The sequence below is a fragment of the Coregonus clupeaformis genome, chromosome 40, assembly GCF_020615455.1.
Source record: "Coregonus clupeaformis isolate EN_2021a chromosome 40, ASM2061545v1, whole genome shotgun sequence".
Taxonomy (NCBI): Eukaryota; Metazoa; Chordata; class Actinopteri; order Salmoniformes; family Salmonidae; genus Coregonus; species Coregonus clupeaformis.
The window spans coordinates 1,949,131-1,966,200 of NC_059231.1; the positions used below are offsets into that span (position 1 = coordinate 1,949,131).

The following is a 17,070-nucleotide window of genomic DNA, read 5'->3' on the forward strand; positions in this document are numbered from 1 at the left end:
TAACTGACCTAAGACAGAGGGAATTTCTACTAGGATTAAATGTCAGGAATTGTGAAAAACTGAGTTGAAATGTATTTGGCTAAAGTGATTACTGTGGTTAAGTGGCTACTGATTTATGCTTTCTACTCTTTACTAAGGTATGATTTAGGAACTCCCATTTTTCTTGGGTTGTTGGGAGCTTTTTGAATCCTTTTAGGGGCCATCCTCTATGCTGTAACTATGTACACAGTCCTATTCCCTTAAACAATGTAAGAAAACACAAAATGTACACTCTTAGAAAAAAGGGTTCCGAAAGGGTTCTTCGGCTGTCCCCATGAGAAAACAGTTTTTGGTTCCAGGTAAAACCCTTTTGGGTTCCATGTAGAACCCTCTGTAGAAAAGGTTCTTCATGGAACCCAAAAGGGTTTTACCTGAAACCAAAAAGGCTTCTTCAATGGTTCTCCTATGGGGACAGTCAAATAACCATTTTAGGTTCTAGATAGCACCAGTGTATCAGAATGACAGCCGTTCATTATATATCTGTCACGATCGTCGTACGGAATAGACCAAGGCGCAGCGTGATGAACGAACATGTTTATTTATCTATAGTGATAAATACTGACAATGAACAAAACAACAAATGACTCGTAACGTCCTAGGTAAACATAGACCAACACGGAACAAGAACCCACAAACACAAAGGGAAAAACAGACAGTTTAAATATGGCTCCCAATCAGAGACAACCAGCCACAGCTGACACTCGTTGCCTCTGATTGGGAGTCACTCAGGCCAACATAGAAATACACCACATAGAAAGAACACACCCTGGCTCAACATATAGAGTCCCAGAGCCAGGGTGTTACAGTACCCCCCCCTAAAGGCGCGGACTGCGACCGCGCCTCAACTAGAGCAAAACAGGGGAGGGCTGGGTGGGCATTCCTCCTCGGCGGCGGTTCTGGCTCCGGCCTTGCCCACCACCCTCCAATAAACCCCCCATAGCGCCCCTGGTCCGGTCTGGCCCCGCTGGCTGGAGCTGAACTGGACGTAGCAGGAGCGGTTAGCTTCAGCTCCGTAGTGGAGCAGTTGACCGGTACCTTACCAGGCACCGGTGACCCAGGCACGGGTTGTGCTGGACTGACGACGCGCACCCCCTGGCTTGGTGCGTGAGCCGAACGGGCCGGACCGGGCTGACGACTCGCACCCCTGGCTTGGTGCGTGGAGTAGGAACGGGCCGAACCGGGCTGACGACTCGCACCCCTGGCTTGGTGCGTGAGTAGGAACGGGCCGGACCGGGCTGACGATCGCACCCCTGGCTTGGTGCGTGGAGTAGGAACAGGCCGGACCGGGCTGGCGACGCACACCGTAGGCTTGGTGCGAGGAGCAGGGACAGGCCGGACCGGGCTGGCGACGCACACCGTAGGCTTGGAGCGAGGAGCAGGGACAGGCCGGACCGGGCTGGCGACGCACACCGTAGGCTTGGTGCGTGGAGCAGGGACAGGCCGGACCGGGCTGGCGACGCACACCGTAGGCTTGGAGCGAGGAGCAGGGACAGGCCGGACCGGGCTGGCGACGCACACCGTAAACTTGGTGCGTGGAGCAGGGACAGGCCGGACCGGGCTGGCGACGCACACCGTAGGCTTGGAGCGAGGAGAAGGGACAGGCCGGACCGGGCTGGCGACGCACACCGTAGGCTTGGTGCGTGGAGCAGGGACAGGCCGGGCCGGCAGCATCTGCCCCCAACCGAGGAGGACATCCACAAGAGTCACCTCCTGCGTGTGTTCCTGGACACGCTGCTTGGTCCTGGTATGGTGGGTTCTTCTGTCACGATCGTCGTTAAGAGAGGAGGACCAAGGCGCAGCGTGATGAACGAACATGTTTATTTATCATTAGCGATAAACACGGACAGTAAACAAAAACAACAAACGACTCGTAACGTCCTAGGTAACTTAGACCAACACGGAACAAGAACCCACAAACACAAAGGGAAAAACAGACAGTTTAAATATGGCTCCCAATCAGAGACAACCAGCCACAGCTGACACTCGTTGCCTCTGATTGGGAGTCACTCAGGCCAACATAGAAATAAACCAACTAGAACTCCCAACATAGAATTACACAACATAGAAAGAACACACCCTGGCTCAACATATAGAGTCCCAGAGCCAGGGTGTTACAATATCTGAACGGTAAGATCACATTGTTCCTGCATGCCATCATTGTGATGCCTTCATCCAATAATTGCAATGACAACTACGTTGTAAAAAAAAGGAGAAATTACGACCACAAATAAGTGCTAAGTGGCATAAAAAATGTCCAGGTCCAGGTACTCGTGTGGGTTTGCAAGTTAAAAAGCCTTTAATGTGTGGGCTAGTTCATTATTAAAATACACCAACGCGTTAGAAACAATGTTGTATTGTGTGTTTATTATTTCAGAGTGGTGTATGCCTATGGTGGTCCTGGAAGACGCCCCTCGGTCCGGAGGCAGAACCTTCTACACTGGATAATACAGCCCGCCCAGACAGTACGGCTCCTGTGGCTCAGCAAGAGTCAGCAGCTCCAAACTCTCCAGTATCTGCCAGATAACTCCTGAGAAACTGTCAGACAGTGATAACTTGGGGGTGAAGTCTATCATGGAAACATCGTTATTTTCCAGCTACATAATTTGATATTGTCTTTTCAGTTCAATGTATATTGCTTTGACGTCTGAGTTTTCCTTACCACAAACTTACCACATACTTTTTTCTGTCTGTATGGTTGATACACCCAGAAAATAATTAGTTTCTGTGCTAGTATGACATGAGAAGGATCTTTGTATGTAATTATGATATGTTTGAAGTTGTATAATTGTATATAAATAAATATAAATAAATATGCCATTTAGCAGACGCTTTTATCCAACGCAACTTACAGTCATGTATAATTGTTATTTTTATGAATTCATATAAATAAAACATTGGATATGCAATAGCAAGAATGGAATCATTATTGCAGCGATTGCAGTCAACTTACTATTTTGTAAAACCTACAGGCTCTTAAAACCTCTATGGAAAACCATGGCGATGACATAACATGAACACAACCTGTGTTTTTAGGCCTAAACAAAACTAACTTCATGGTGGTAGGATCCTGGATATTATACCAATAACAAACATGGCATGGGTCAGCAAACACCTTGCATCTTCTTCCATCAGTGTGGAGCAAGTAGGTTGTGATGATATACACAAAGAGAGACTCTCCGGTGACGAAGGGGCGGGGGTTGACAGAGGTAGAATGTGATCCTTTCAACTCCAAACTAGCTCACAGTTCTCCTCAGTTTGAGTTCTGACAGGAGCAGGCAACAGCTCTACTGCTATCTTTCCTCCCTCCCGTCTGGTGTCTTTGAACACAGAGAGGCAGCCATGAATTACAGGACAGTAGTAATGTACATGGAGATTGGCTGCTTTGTGATCTGTGTGTGTGGATGGATCCTGGTCTGCTCTACGATGCCCACTGAGATATGGACCTGGTCTGAGGTAGACAGCATCGTTCTGACCAGTTCAAACTACTTCTCCAACCTCTGGAAGGATTGCGTTTCTGATTCAACTGGAGTGTCCGATTGCAAGGGTATCCCATCGATGTTCGGACTTAACTGTAAGTGAAGAATTCAAGTGGGTGAAGGAGTCTTTGTTTTATTATAATAGCATGTCAAAAGAATAAAACAACTGCATTGGGTTCTTCGAGAGGCAAGAGGAAAATGTACCCAGGTGCCACAAGGCTGTATAACAATGGATGAGGTATTGTGCAGTAGTGAATTTAAACTTTCATGAACAAACCATGACCTCCTTACTCCTCCTCCTGGACAGGGGACATCCATATGTGCCGAGGTCTGATCATCACCTCTATTATCTTGGGATTCTTCGGGGCCATTCTGCTCCTAGTCGGAATGAAGTGCACAAAGATAGGAGGATCTGAGGTTACAAACGCAAGAGTGACTTTCGCTGGAGGGATGAACTACCTTGTATCTGGTAAACATTTTCTTTTTGTTGATGTTGACGTGGCTATTCTTATGGTTGGATTCCTGGGTGAACTCTAACAGTCGAGTTGTCTTGTTCCAGGGTTGTGTTCCATGATTGCATTCTCTTATTATGGAAACAAAGTAAGAGAAGAATTTCAGGATCCCAATTTCAGGGCACAAAAGTGAGTAACATTTATCAATTCTATGTAGATAAAATGCTTAAAAAGGGGTTTAGATTTGTAATCAGTAATATATGAAAACATGTCACAATTATTATGGTATAAGGGACATTAAGGTGTTTACAGTGAAAATGCATGGGACATCTTCATAGCTCATTTTGATCGTATCCCAACAGGTATGAAATCGGAGTAGCTGTGTACATTGGCTGGGGAGGCTCCACCCTACTGGTCATTGGGGGCCTCATTTGCAGTATCTTTGCGGGGAAGGAAGCATGTCAATCAAGGTGTTTTTTTTCTTCTATGCATTTCATATCAAAAATCACATGCTCTAGATTTCAATTAATGTGCATAGTAAGGGGATCTAATGACGGTTCCATCTCCAATCCAAACTTCACAGCTCAAAGAACAAACACATGCCTGTCTACAAGCTCCCTGACGCCTACATTGCACCTCCAGCTGAACAGACGCTCAGACCGATGTCAACAGCGCTCACAGAGGGTGGAGAGAGCAGTAAAGTTAGCAGTGAGACTCGGAGCAGTAGGAGCAACAGCAAGAATCCTTCCAGTTTGAATGCTTATGTGTAACCTGCTGTAGCAGCCTACAGTTTGACATAATAAGCTATTCTGTGTTCTATCCATATTGTTGTGTAAAGCATTCATCTGTGGGAGGGGGGGTTGTGAATGAATGGTTAGTGAAGTTGCAATTTAATAATAGTTCCGTAGCTTGTTTATTTTGACAATCGTGTACTTACATCACGCAGATAAAGCGTTTTTATCAAAAGCAATCACTTTGCATGTGAAAACACAGAACCTTACTCATTATTCCACGTGCTCCCAAGTCACTTTTGTTTTGAGCCGACTTCGCCGTAGGCTTTGAACGGGGCACCAGGCTCACTCCAGGGAGGCAGCACGGTTCCAAAACGAATGCAATCAACTTTCACCCGGTGCAAAACAAGCCTAGGCCAGATATATTGTTTTTTCTGTGGGTCATTCTCTGCCGAGTCCCCAACAACTGGATGTTCCGGTTTTCCAAATGGAAAAGAGAGACTTCCGCTTTTGGACGTTAACAAGGCGACACTCCATCTTAACTCCTCCTCCACATTTATTGGATTGGTTGAACAGTGCCAGAAGATAATCTCCCCCCCAAAAAATCTCCTGGACATCAGAACAGCGATCACTAACCTCAATTTGGATAAGATTTCTACTTCATTGAGTTGGAGGCGCAGGACATACTGCTCACCCCGGACCAGGCCCTAATCCACAAGACTCTGAAAAGAAAAAGAGAGGCCGATATGAGGGCACACTGACAAAATGTAAAATCAGTAGAGAGCAAACTTGACAAGTTCCATTCGAGACTATCCTATCAACGGGACCTGAAGAACTGTAATATCCTATGTTTCTCAGAGTCGTGGCTGAACAAGGACATGGATAATACACATCTAGCAGGTTTATCTATGCATCGGCAGGACAGAACCACAGCGTCGGGTAAGCTCAAGGGGGGAGGGGTGTGTCTCTTTGTTAACAACAGCTGGTGCGCAATCTCTAATATTAAGGAGGTCTTGAGATTCTGCTTGCCTCAGTTAGAATACCTCATGATAAGCTGTAGACCCTACTATTTACCAAGAGAGTTTTCATCTATATTTTTCGTAGCTGTCTATTTACCACCACAAACCGATGCTGGCACTAAGACCGCACTCAACCAGCTGTATAGGGCCATAAGCAAACAGGAAAATGCACATGCAGAGGGGGCGCTCCTAGTGGCCGGTGGTTTTAATGCTGTGAGTCAGTCACCGGGGGCTGATACTGTCATGGTTCATGTGGGGTCCAATTACATTATGAAGGGCAGCTCAGAACAACTGAATATGGATTTTAAAGAACTGATAGGGTCTCTACTTGACACCAACTAACGCCCCATAATATTTTGCCCTCTGCCCTCCCTAAATTGTGGCACTGAACGGTTCAGCAGACTATTAGCCCTCCATAACTGGCTATGAGACTATTACAGCATGTAACATTTATTGACAATTTTGATACCTTCTGGAAACAAAGCTCGTATTATAAAGAGGATGGGATCCACCCAAATCATTTGAGTTCCTGGATCCTTTCACAGCATTATAAGGCTGTGTTGAGACAATTACTTATCAATGACCCAAGTCCAGCTCATTTAATCTCTAGCATTGTGTCGCTGAGTTGTCATAATGCTTCAGCAAATGTGCATTATCCTAGGGGAGTTGGAAGACACAATGTAAATAACCTAATTTATGTCCCTCTTACTGCCCTGAATGCCTCTGCTGATCCTACAGCTATTGTGTGCAGTAATCATATGCCTATGAACCAGAGTAATACTGTTAGCACTGAGGTGGTGTGCCCTAGTAGGAAGTCCACTGTGTGCAGTTCACTCTGCACTAATAAAAATAACCTGAGTATGTATACATCTGCTAAGCTTCCCAGTAAAGCAAGAAAAAGAATCAAGCATCCCAGAAAAGTGTTAAAAATAGCCCATGTTAACATATGTAGCTTAAGAAACAAGGTCACATATTGAGCAACAACTGTCCCGATTTCGGGACACCGATCCAGTAGAGGTTAATGCTTTTTTCATTGGCAAGATTAGCAAACTTAGGCATGACATGCCAGCATCAAATGCTGACACTACACATCCAAGTATATCTGACCAAATTATGAAAGACAAGCATTGTAATTTTGAATTCCGTAAAGTAAGTGTGGAAGAGGTGAAAAAAGTATTATTGTCGATCAACAATGACAAGCCACCGGGGTCTGACACTTGGATGGAAAATTACTGCGGATAATAGTGGACGATATTGCCACTCCTATTTGCCATATCTTCAATTTAAGCCTACTAGAAAGTGTGTGCCCTCAGGCCTGGAGGGAAGCAAAAGTTATTCCCCTACCTAAGAATAGTAAAGCCCCCTTAACTGGCTCAAAAAGCTGACCAATCAGCCTGTTACCAACCCTTAGTAAACTTTTGGACAAAATTGTGTTTGACCAGAAAAAATGCTATTTTAAAGTAAACAAATTGACAACAGACTTTCAGCACGCTTATAGGGAATGACATTCAACAATCACAGCACTTAGGCTTTTGACATTATCGATCATAGCCTGTTGCTGAAAAAACATATGTGTTATGGCTTTACACCCCCTGCTATATTGTGGATAAAGAGTTACCTGTCTAACAGAACACAAAGGGTGTTCTTTAATTATAGCCTCTCCAACAAAATCCAGGTAAAATCAGGAATTCCCCAGAGTAGCTGTCTAGACCCCTTACTTTTTTCAATCTTTACTAATGACATGCCACTGGCTTTGAGTAAAGCTAGTGTGTCTATGTATGCAGATGACTCAACACTATACATGTCAGCTACCACAGTGACTGAAATGACAGCAACATTTAACAAAGAGCTGCAGTTAGTTTCAGAATGGGTGGCAAGGAATAAGTTAGTCCTAAATATTTCAAAAACTAAAAGCATTGTATTGGGGACAAATCATTCACTAAACCCTAAACCTCACCTAAATCTTTTAATGAATAATGTGGAAATTGAGCAAGTTGAGGTGACTAAACAGCTTGGAGTAACCCTGGATTGTAAACTGTCATGGACAAAACATATTGATACAACAGTAGCTAGCATGGGGAGAAGTATGTCTATAATAAAGTGCTGCTCTACATTCTTAACAGCACTATCAATAAGGCAGGTTCTACATGCCCTAGTTTACTGTTCAGTCGTGTGGTCAGGTGCCACAAATTGCAATTGGTTCAGAACAGGGCAGCATGGCTGGCCCTTGGATGTACACAGAGAACTAACATTAATAATATGCATGTCACTAGAGTAGAGGCCTGAGGGCACACACTTAATATGTTGTGAAATCTGCTATGAATGTATTGTAATGTTTTTTAAATGTATAACTGACTTAATTTTGCTGAACCCCAGGAAGAGCTAATGCGGATCCATAATAAATAAAAATACAAATACCGGGAAACTTAAATCCGTCTTACCTCATTTCTACCAGCATGTGTGCAAGTCACCTGAGGTAAAGTAAACTCTACATCACTTTTACTCCACACACAGAAATGCATACAAAGCTCTCCCTCAACATCCATTTGGCAAATCTGAGCATAACTCGATCCTCCTGATTCCTGCTTACAAGCAAAAACTCAAAAAGGAAGTACCAGTGACGCGCTCAATACGGAAGGGGTCCGGTGAAGTGGTCCGATGGAGTGATTACACGTGGTCTGCGGTTGTGAGGCCGGTTGGGCGTACTGATAAATTCTCTAAAACAATGTTGGAGTTGGCTTATGGTAGCGAAATGAACATTCAATTATCTGGCAATAGCTCGGGTGGACATTTCTGCAGTCAGCATGCCAATTGCACACTCCCTCAAAACTTGAGACATCTGTGGCATTGTTTTTTGTGACAAAACTGCACATTTTAGAGTGGCCTTTTATTGTCCCCAGCACAAGGTGCACCTGTGTAGTGATCATGCTGTTTAATCAGCTTCTTGAAATGCCACACCTGTTAGGTGGATGGATTATCTAGGCAAAGGAGAAATGCTCACTAACAGGGATGTAAACACATTTCTGCACCAAATTTGAGAGGAGTATGGAACATTTCTGAGATATTTTAATTAATCTCATGAAACATGGGACCAACACTTTACATGTTGCGTTTATATTTTTGTTCAGTATACTTCTTGTATTGTTTTGCCATTGCTTGTGTTAGATCATGCTCAGATGGGGACCCAAAGAACTACATGACCTGAGCAAAGTCATTGAACTCAAACCAGACTTCACATCGGTGAGTCCACCGCAAAGTAATTAAACTCAAACCAGACTTCAAATTGGTTAGTCCACCGCAAAGTAATTAAACTCAAACCAGACTTCAAATCGGTTAGTCCACCACAAAGTAATTAAACTCAAACCAGACTTCACATCGGTGAGTCCACCGCAAAGTAATTAAACTCAAACCAGACTTCACATCAGTGAGTCCACCGCAAAGTAATTAAACTCAAACCAGACTTCAAATCGGTTAGTCCACCGCAAAGTAATTAAACTCAAACCAGACTTCACATCGGTGAGTCCACCGCAAAGTAATTAAACTCAAACCAGACTTCACATCGGTGAGTCCAAAGCAAAGTAATTAAACTCAAACCAGACTTCACATCAGTGAGTCCACCGCAAAGTAATTAAACTCAAACCAGACTTCAAATCGGTTAGTCCACCGCAAAGTAATTAAACTCAAACCAGACTTCACATCAGTTTGTCCACCGTCTGCTTATAGAAACAACATAAAGAGGAAGTGTTTTCTTGAAACGTTTGGAAACTACTGTTAACAAACTACTGTTAACAAACTACTGTTAATAAACTACTGTTAATAAACTACTGTTAATAAACTACTGTTAATAAACTACTGTTAACAAACTACTGTTAATAAACTACTGTTAATAAACTACTGTTAATAAACTACTGTTAACAAACTACTGTTAATAAACTACTGTTAATAAACTACTGTTAATAAACTACTGTTAACAAACTACTGTTAACAAACTACTGTTAACAAACTACTGTTAATAAACTACTGTTAATAAACTACTGTTAACAAACTACTGTTAATAAACTACTGTTAACAAACTACTGTTAACAAACTACTGTTAACAAACTACTGTTAATAAACTACTGTTAATAAACTACTGTTAATAAACTACTGTTAATAAACTACTGTTAATAATGAATGTCTGTGTAGACTAGAGCAAACACACTGATCTCATCTCTCAGTCATCTCACTCTTCCAACAGTCATCTCACTCTTCCAACAGTCATCTCACTCTTCCAACAGTCATCTCACTCTTCCAACAGTCATCTCACTCTTCCAACAGTCATCTCACTCTTCCAACAGGTCAGACTTCGGAAAAGGGAATCTACTCCTGAAGCAGGGGTGTCTAGATGAAGCAGAGAGCAATTAGAAACTGGTAACGTCAACATAAATGAACACTATCTCTGGAAGTGACTTGTTCAATGGCAAAATGAAGGAGTAGCAGCAGCCAGGGGATGTCAGTATTGTCCAGTGGAAACGGCTCAGTCAACAGCACAGTACATCTCATGGCAAAGTATTTTAACACATGGACCTAAAGCAGTTGCACTACTGTGGCTAGAAGCAGAGATCTCAGTGACTTTGAAAGAGGGGTTTCATAGGAGCATAGGGGGTTTAAAGGGGATGTGTGTGTCTCAGCCACCAGATCTCAACCCAATTGAACACTTATGGGAGATTCTGGAGTGATGCCTGAGACAGCGTTTTCCACCACCATCAACAACCATCAACAAAACACCAAATGATGGAATTTCTTGTTGAAGAATGGTGTCACATCCCTCCAATAGAGTTCCAGACACTTGTAGAATCAATGCCAAGGCGCATTACAGCTGATCAGGCGGCACGTGGTGGCCCAACACCCTATTAAGGCACTTTATCTAGGTGTTTCCTTTATTTTGGCAGTTATCTGTGATTAATTAGATGGTTAATTACCTCTCCTTCTGCCCAACAGGGACAGTTTTCAGGTGCCCATTAAGGATAAAGAGTGAAAATCACTGATAGATTTTCCATTAGTATTTTCTATATAATTATTATTTTTAAATATGTTTTCTTCTATAAAAAAATAAAATAAATGTAGGGGATCAGCTTTAATATTGCAGATAGATTGTAGCTTCCATCAATGTAATTATCTGCATCATTTCAAATCCCCATTATATTTTTGGGGTAAATATTTATATATACAGTACCAGTCAAAGTTTGGACACATCTACTCATTCCAGGGTTTTTCTTTATTTTTACTATTTTCTACATTGTAGAATAATAGTGAAGACATCAAAACTATGAAATAACACATATGGAATCATGTAGTAACCAAAAAACTGTTAAACAAATCAAAATATATTTTATATTTGAGATTCTTCAAAGTAGCCACCCTTTGCCTTGATGGCAGCTTTGCACACTCTTGGCATTCTCTCAACCAGCTTCATGAGGTAGTCATGAAGATAAGAGCGTCTGCTAAATGACGTAAATGTAAATGTAAATGTAGTCACCAGGAATGCATTTCACTTAACAGGTGTGCCTTGTTAAAAGTTAATTTGTGGAATTTCTTTCCTTCTTAATGTGTATGAGCCAAACCGTTGTGTTGTGACAAGGTAGGGATGCTATACAGAAGATAGCCCTATTTGGTAAAAGACCAAGTCCATATTATGGCAAGAACAGCTCAAATAAGCAAAGAGAACTGACAGTCAATCATTACTTTAAGACATGCTGCTGCAGAGTTCATTAGTTACCAGCCTCAGAAATTGCAGCCCAAATAAATCAGGCGTTCATGGTAGAATTGCTGCAAAGAAACCACTATTATTTCATAGTTTTGATATCTTCACTATTATTATATAAAGTAGATAATAGTAAAAATAAAGAAAAACCCTTGAATGAGTAGGTGTTCTAAAACGTTTGACCGGTAGTATATATATATATACAGTGGGGGAAAAAAGTATTTAGTCAGCCACCAATTGTGCAAGTTCTCCCACTTAAAAAGATGAGAGAGGCCTGTAACTTTCATCATAGGTACACGTCAACTATGACAGACAAAATTAGATTTTTTTTCTCCAGAAAATCACATTGTAGGATTTTTAAGACAGGCTTATTGTCCACCCTCCCTCCAAAAGACTGGGAAGAGTGAGAGAGCCTAGCTTCCGGGTCAGTAGCTTCAGCCCCACATCACACAGACATACACACACCAACTGACACTCACAAGTGACTGACTATATTAGTCAAACAATGTTCTTGTCATGCTTTGTGTGTATTTTATCTTCGATAAGCTACCAAGGAAAGGGCAAAAAATTGCCCATATTAATATATGTAGCCTTAAAAATAAGGTTTATGAAATCAATAACTTGCTCAAATCAGTTAACATTCATACAGTGGGGAGAACAAGTATTTGATACACTGCCGATTTTGCAGGTTTTCCTACTTACAAAGCATGTAGAGGTCTGTAATTTTTATCATAGGTACACTTCAACTGTGAGAGACGGAATCTAAAACAAAAATCCAGAAAATCACATTGTATGTTTTTTAAGTAATTAATTTGCATTTTATTGCATGACATACAGTGGGGAAAAAAAGTATTTAGTCAGCCACCAATTGTGCAAGTTCTCCCACTTAAAAAGATGAGAGAGGCCTGTAATTTTCATCATAGGTACACGTCAACTATGACAGACAAATTGAGAAAAAAAAATCCAGAAAATCACATTGTAGGATTTTTTATGAATTTATTTGCAAATTATGGTGGAAAATAAGTATTTGGTCACCTACAAACAAGCAAGATTTCTGGCTCTCACAGACGTGTAACTTCTTCTTTAAGAGGCTCCTCTGTCCTCCACTCGTTACCTGTATTAATGGCACCTGTTTGAACTTGTTATCAGTATAAAAGACACCTGTCCACAACCTCAAACAGTCACACTCCAAACTCCACTATGGCCAAGACCAAAGAGCTGTCAAAGGACACCAGAAACAAAATTGTAGACCTGCACCAGGCTGGGAAGACGGAATCTGCAAAAGGTAAGCAGCTTGGTTTGAGGAAATCAACTGTGGGAGCAATTATTAGGAAATGGAAGACATACAAGACCACTGATAATCTCCCTCGATCTGGGGCTCCATGCAAGATCTCACCCCGTGGGGTCAAAATGATCACAATGACCTGTGTAATTGCCAACAAAGGGTATATAACAAAGTATTGAGAAACTTTTGTTATTGACCAAATACTTATTTTCCACCATAATTTGCAAATAAATTCATTAAAAATCTTACAATGTGATTTTCTGGAGAAAAAAAATCTCATTTTGTCTGTCATAGTTGACATGTATCTATGATGAAAATTACAGGCCTCTCTCATCTTTTTAAGTCGGAGAACTTGCACAATTGGTGGCTGACTAAATACTTTTTTTCCCCCACTGTATATACCCTTTGTTGGCAATGACACAGGTCAAACGTTTTCTGTAAGTCTTCACAAGGTTTTCACACACTGTTGCTGGTATTTTGTCCCATTCCTCCATGCAGATCTCCTCTAGAGCAGTGATGTTTTGGGGCTGTCGCTGGGCAACACGGACTTTCAACTCCCTCCAAAGATCTTCTATGGGGTTGAGATCTGGAGACTGGCTAGGCCACTCCTTGAAATGCTTCTTACGAAGCCACTCCTTCGTTGCCCGGGCGGTGTGTTTGGGATCATTGTCATGCTGAAAGACCCAGCCACGTTTCATCTTCAATGCCCTTGCTGATGGAAGGAGGTTTTCACTAAAAATCTCACGATACATGGCCCCATTCATTCTTTCCTTTACACGGATCAGTCGTCCTGGTCCCTTTGCAGAAAAACAGCCCCAAAGCATGATGTTTCCACCCCCCCATGCTTCACAGTAGGTATGGTGTTCTTTGGATGCAACTCAGCATTCTTTGTCCTCCAAACACGACGAGTTGAGTTTTTACCAAAAAGTTATATTTTGGTTTCATCTGACCATATGACATTCTCCCAATCCTCTTCTGGATCATCCAAATGCACTCTAGCAAACTTCAGACGGGCCTGGACATGTACTGGCTTAAGCAGGGGGACACGTCTTGCACTGCAGGATTTGAGTCCCTGGCGGCGTAGTGTGTTACTGATGGTAGGCTTTGTTACTTTGGTCCCAGCTCTCTGCAGGTCATTCACTAGGTCCCCCCGTGTGGTTCTGGGATTTTTGCTCACCGTTCTTGTGATCATTTTGACCCCACGGGGTGAGATCTTGCGTGGAGCCCCAGATCGAGGGAGATTATCAGTGGTCTTGTATGTCTTCCATTTCCTAATAATTGCTCCCACAGTTGATTTCTTCAAACCAAGCTGCTTACCTATTGCAGATTCAGTCTTCCCAGCCTGGTGCAGGTCTACAATTTTGTTTCTGGTGTCCTTTGACAGCTCTTTGGTCTTGGCCATAGTGGAGTTTGGAGTGTGACTGTTTGAGGTTGTGGACAGGTGTCTTTTATACTGATAACAAGTTCAAAAAGGTGCCATTAATACAGGTAACGAGTGGAGGACAGAGGAGCCTCTTAAATAAGAAGTTACAGGTCTGTGAGAGCCAGAAACCTTGCTTGTTTGTAGGTGACCAAATACTTATTTTCCACCATAATTTGCAAATAAATTCATAAAAAATCCTCCAATGTGATTTTCTGGATTTTTTTTCTCGCAATTTGTCTGTCATAGTTGACGTGTACCTATGATGAAAATTACAGGCCTCTCTTATCTTTTTAAGTGGGAGAACTTGCACAATTGGTGGCTGACTAAATACTTTTTTCCCCCACTGTATATATATATATAACAAAATGTGGAAAAAGTCAAGGGGTCTGAATACTTTCCAAAGGCACTGTATATATATATATATATATAGTGCCTTTGGAAAGTATTCAGACCCCTTGCCTTTTTCCACATTTTGTTACGTTACAGACTTATTCTAAAACGGATTAAATAAAAAAATGTCCTCAGCAATCTATACAAAATACTCCATAATAACAAAGTGAAAACAGGTTTTTACAAATGTTTGCAAATGTATTAAAAATAAAAAACAGAAATACCTTATTTACATGTGTATTCAGAATCTTTGCTATGAGACTCGAAATTGAGCTCAGGTGCAACCTGTTTCCATTGATCATCCTTGAGATGTTTCTACAACTTGATTGGAGTCCACCAGTGGTAAATTAAAGTGATTGTACATGATTTGGAATGGCACAAACCTGTCTATATAAGGTCTCACAGTTGACAGTGCATGTCAGAGCTAAAACCAAGGCATGAGGTCGAAGGAATTGTCCGTAGAGCTCAGAGACAGGATTGTGTCGAGGCACAGATCTGGGGAAGGGTACCAAAACATTTATGCAGCATTGAATGTCCCCAAGAACACAGTGGCCTCTATCATTCTTAAATGGAAGAAGTTTGGAACTACCATGACTCTTCCTAGAGCTGAGCAATCGGGGGAGAAGGGCCTTGGTCAGGGAGGTGACCAAGAACCTGATGGTCACTCTGACAGAGCTCTAGAGTTCCTCTGTAGAGATGGGAGAACTTTCCAGAAGGACAACCATCTCTGCAGCACTCCACCAATCAGGCCTTTATGGTAGAGTGGCCAGATGAAGCCTCTCCTCAGTAAAAGGCACATGACAGCCCGCTTGGAGTTTGCCAAAAGGCACCTAAAGACTCTCAGACCATGAGAAACAAGATTCTCTGGTCTGTTGAAACCAAGATTGAACTCTTTGGCCTGAATGACAAGCGTCATGTCTGGAGGAAACCTGGCACGATCCCTACGGTGAAGCATGGTGGTGGCAGCATCATGCTGTGGGGATGTTTGGGCGGCAGGTAGCTTAGTGGTTAAGAGCATTGTGCCAGTAACCGAAAGGTCGCTGGTTCTAATCCCCGAGCCGACTAGGTGAAAAATCTGTCGATGTGCCCTTGAGCAAGGCACTTAACCCTAATTGCTCCTGTAAGTCGCTCTGGATAAGAGCGTCTGCTAAATGACAAATAAAAAATAAAATAAAATGTTTTCAGCAGCAGGGACTGGGAGACTAGTCAGGATCGAGGGAAAGATGAACGGAGCAAAGTACAGAGAGATCCTTGATTAAACCCTGCTCCAGAGCTCTCAGAACCTCAGACTGGGCGAATGTTCACCTTCCAACAGGACAATGACCCTAAGCACACAGCCAAGACAACACAGGAGTGGCTTCGGGACAAATTTCTGAATGTCCTTGAGTGGCCCAGCCAGATCCCGGACTTGAACCCGATCTAACATCTCTGGAGAGACCTAGAAATAGCTGTGCAGCAACGCTCCCCATCCAACCTGACAGATCTTGAGAGGATCTGCAGAGAAGAATGGGAGAAACTCCCCAATTACAGGTGTGCCAAGCTTGTAGCGTCATACCCAAGAAGACTGTAATCGATGCCAAAGGTGCTTCAACAAAGTACTGAGTAAAGGGTCTGAATACTTATGTAAATGTAATATTTCCATTTTTTATCTTTTATAAATGAGCAAACATTTCTAAACATGTTTTTGCTTCTTCATTATGGGGTATTGTGTGTAGATTGATGAGGGGGAAAAAACGATTTAATCAATTTTTGAAAAAGGCTGTAACCTAACAAAATGTGGAAAAAGTAAAGGGGTCTGAATACTTTCCGAAGACACTGTGTGTGTATATATATATACATACATATCTTTTTAAAGTATATTTTCCTTTATTACTTTCCAACCCTACCACCCCTCCCCTAATTGGAGTAAACTAATGAACAACAACACGTAGGCTTCTACTTCCAGCTTATACATACTATTTACAATTTTACAGACACAATCTATTTGACAGTAGTTATATTTTGTTTGTTTTTAGTCCTTCCTCAACCTCTCCCATCTATTTCTAATGTCCATCCAGTTTGATTTCTATTTGCCATATATTTATAGCTGTGCTGTTTCACAAAAGTTCTCAACCTATATACATTTTACGGACACAGTATATTTGACATGAGTTATCTTGTTGTTATTAGTCCCACCCTTCAGCTCCATTCAACCCCTCCCATCTATCTCTTAACACCATCCATATGGGCCATATTCTAATGACTGTCTCCTCACAGCAAAATCTGCAGAGCTGGGAAGGTTGTATCCCCCATATATATAACATTCTATTCGTTGCAATTATTTTGTATAATAGAGATCCAGACACTTGTAGAATCTATGCCAAGGCGCACTAAATCTGATCAAGCAGCTCGTGGTGGCCCAACACCCTGTTAAGACACTTTATCTAGGTGTTTCCTTTATTTTGGCAGTTACCAGTACAACCCAAGATGAATTAGATGACTAGTTAGCTCTCCGTCTGCCCAGGAGGGACAG

At 42.1% G+C, this 17,070-nt stretch overlaps 1 protein-coding gene across 1 annotated transcript; it reads left to right on the forward strand.

Moving 5' to 3' along the window:
• The first annotated feature begins 3,317 nt into the window (after positions 1 to 3,317).
• Positions 3,318 to 4,794, forward strand: LOC121555168 (claudin-10-like). The gene is made up of 5 exons (XM_041868993.1): positions 3,318 to 3,610; positions 3,823 to 3,984; positions 4,075 to 4,156; positions 4,330 to 4,437; positions 4,551 to 4,794. Exons 1-5 carry the CDS (start codon positions 3,379 to 3,381, stop codon positions 4,735 to 4,737), a joined length of 771 nt encoding a protein of 256 aa, XP_041724927.1. The 5' UTR covers positions 3,318 to 3,378; the 3' UTR covers positions 4,738 to 4,794.
• Positions 4,795 to 17,070: the final 12,276 nt, after the last annotated feature.

Excerpts from the sequence above, each read along its gene's own strand:
- LOC121555168 (XM_041868993.1), top strand. The coding sequence starts at position 3,379 with ATGAATTACAGGACAGTAGTAATGTACATGGAGATTGGCTGCTTTGTG. Across the intron at positions 3,611-3,822 it reads ATCGATGTTCGGACTTAACT|GGGACATCCATATGTGCCGA; the intron begins GTAAGTGAAGAA and ends CCTCCTGGACAG. Across the intron at positions 3,985-4,074 it reads GATGAACTACCTTGTATCTG|GGTTGTGTTCCATGATTGCA; the intron begins GTAAACATTTTC and ends GTCTTGTTCCAG.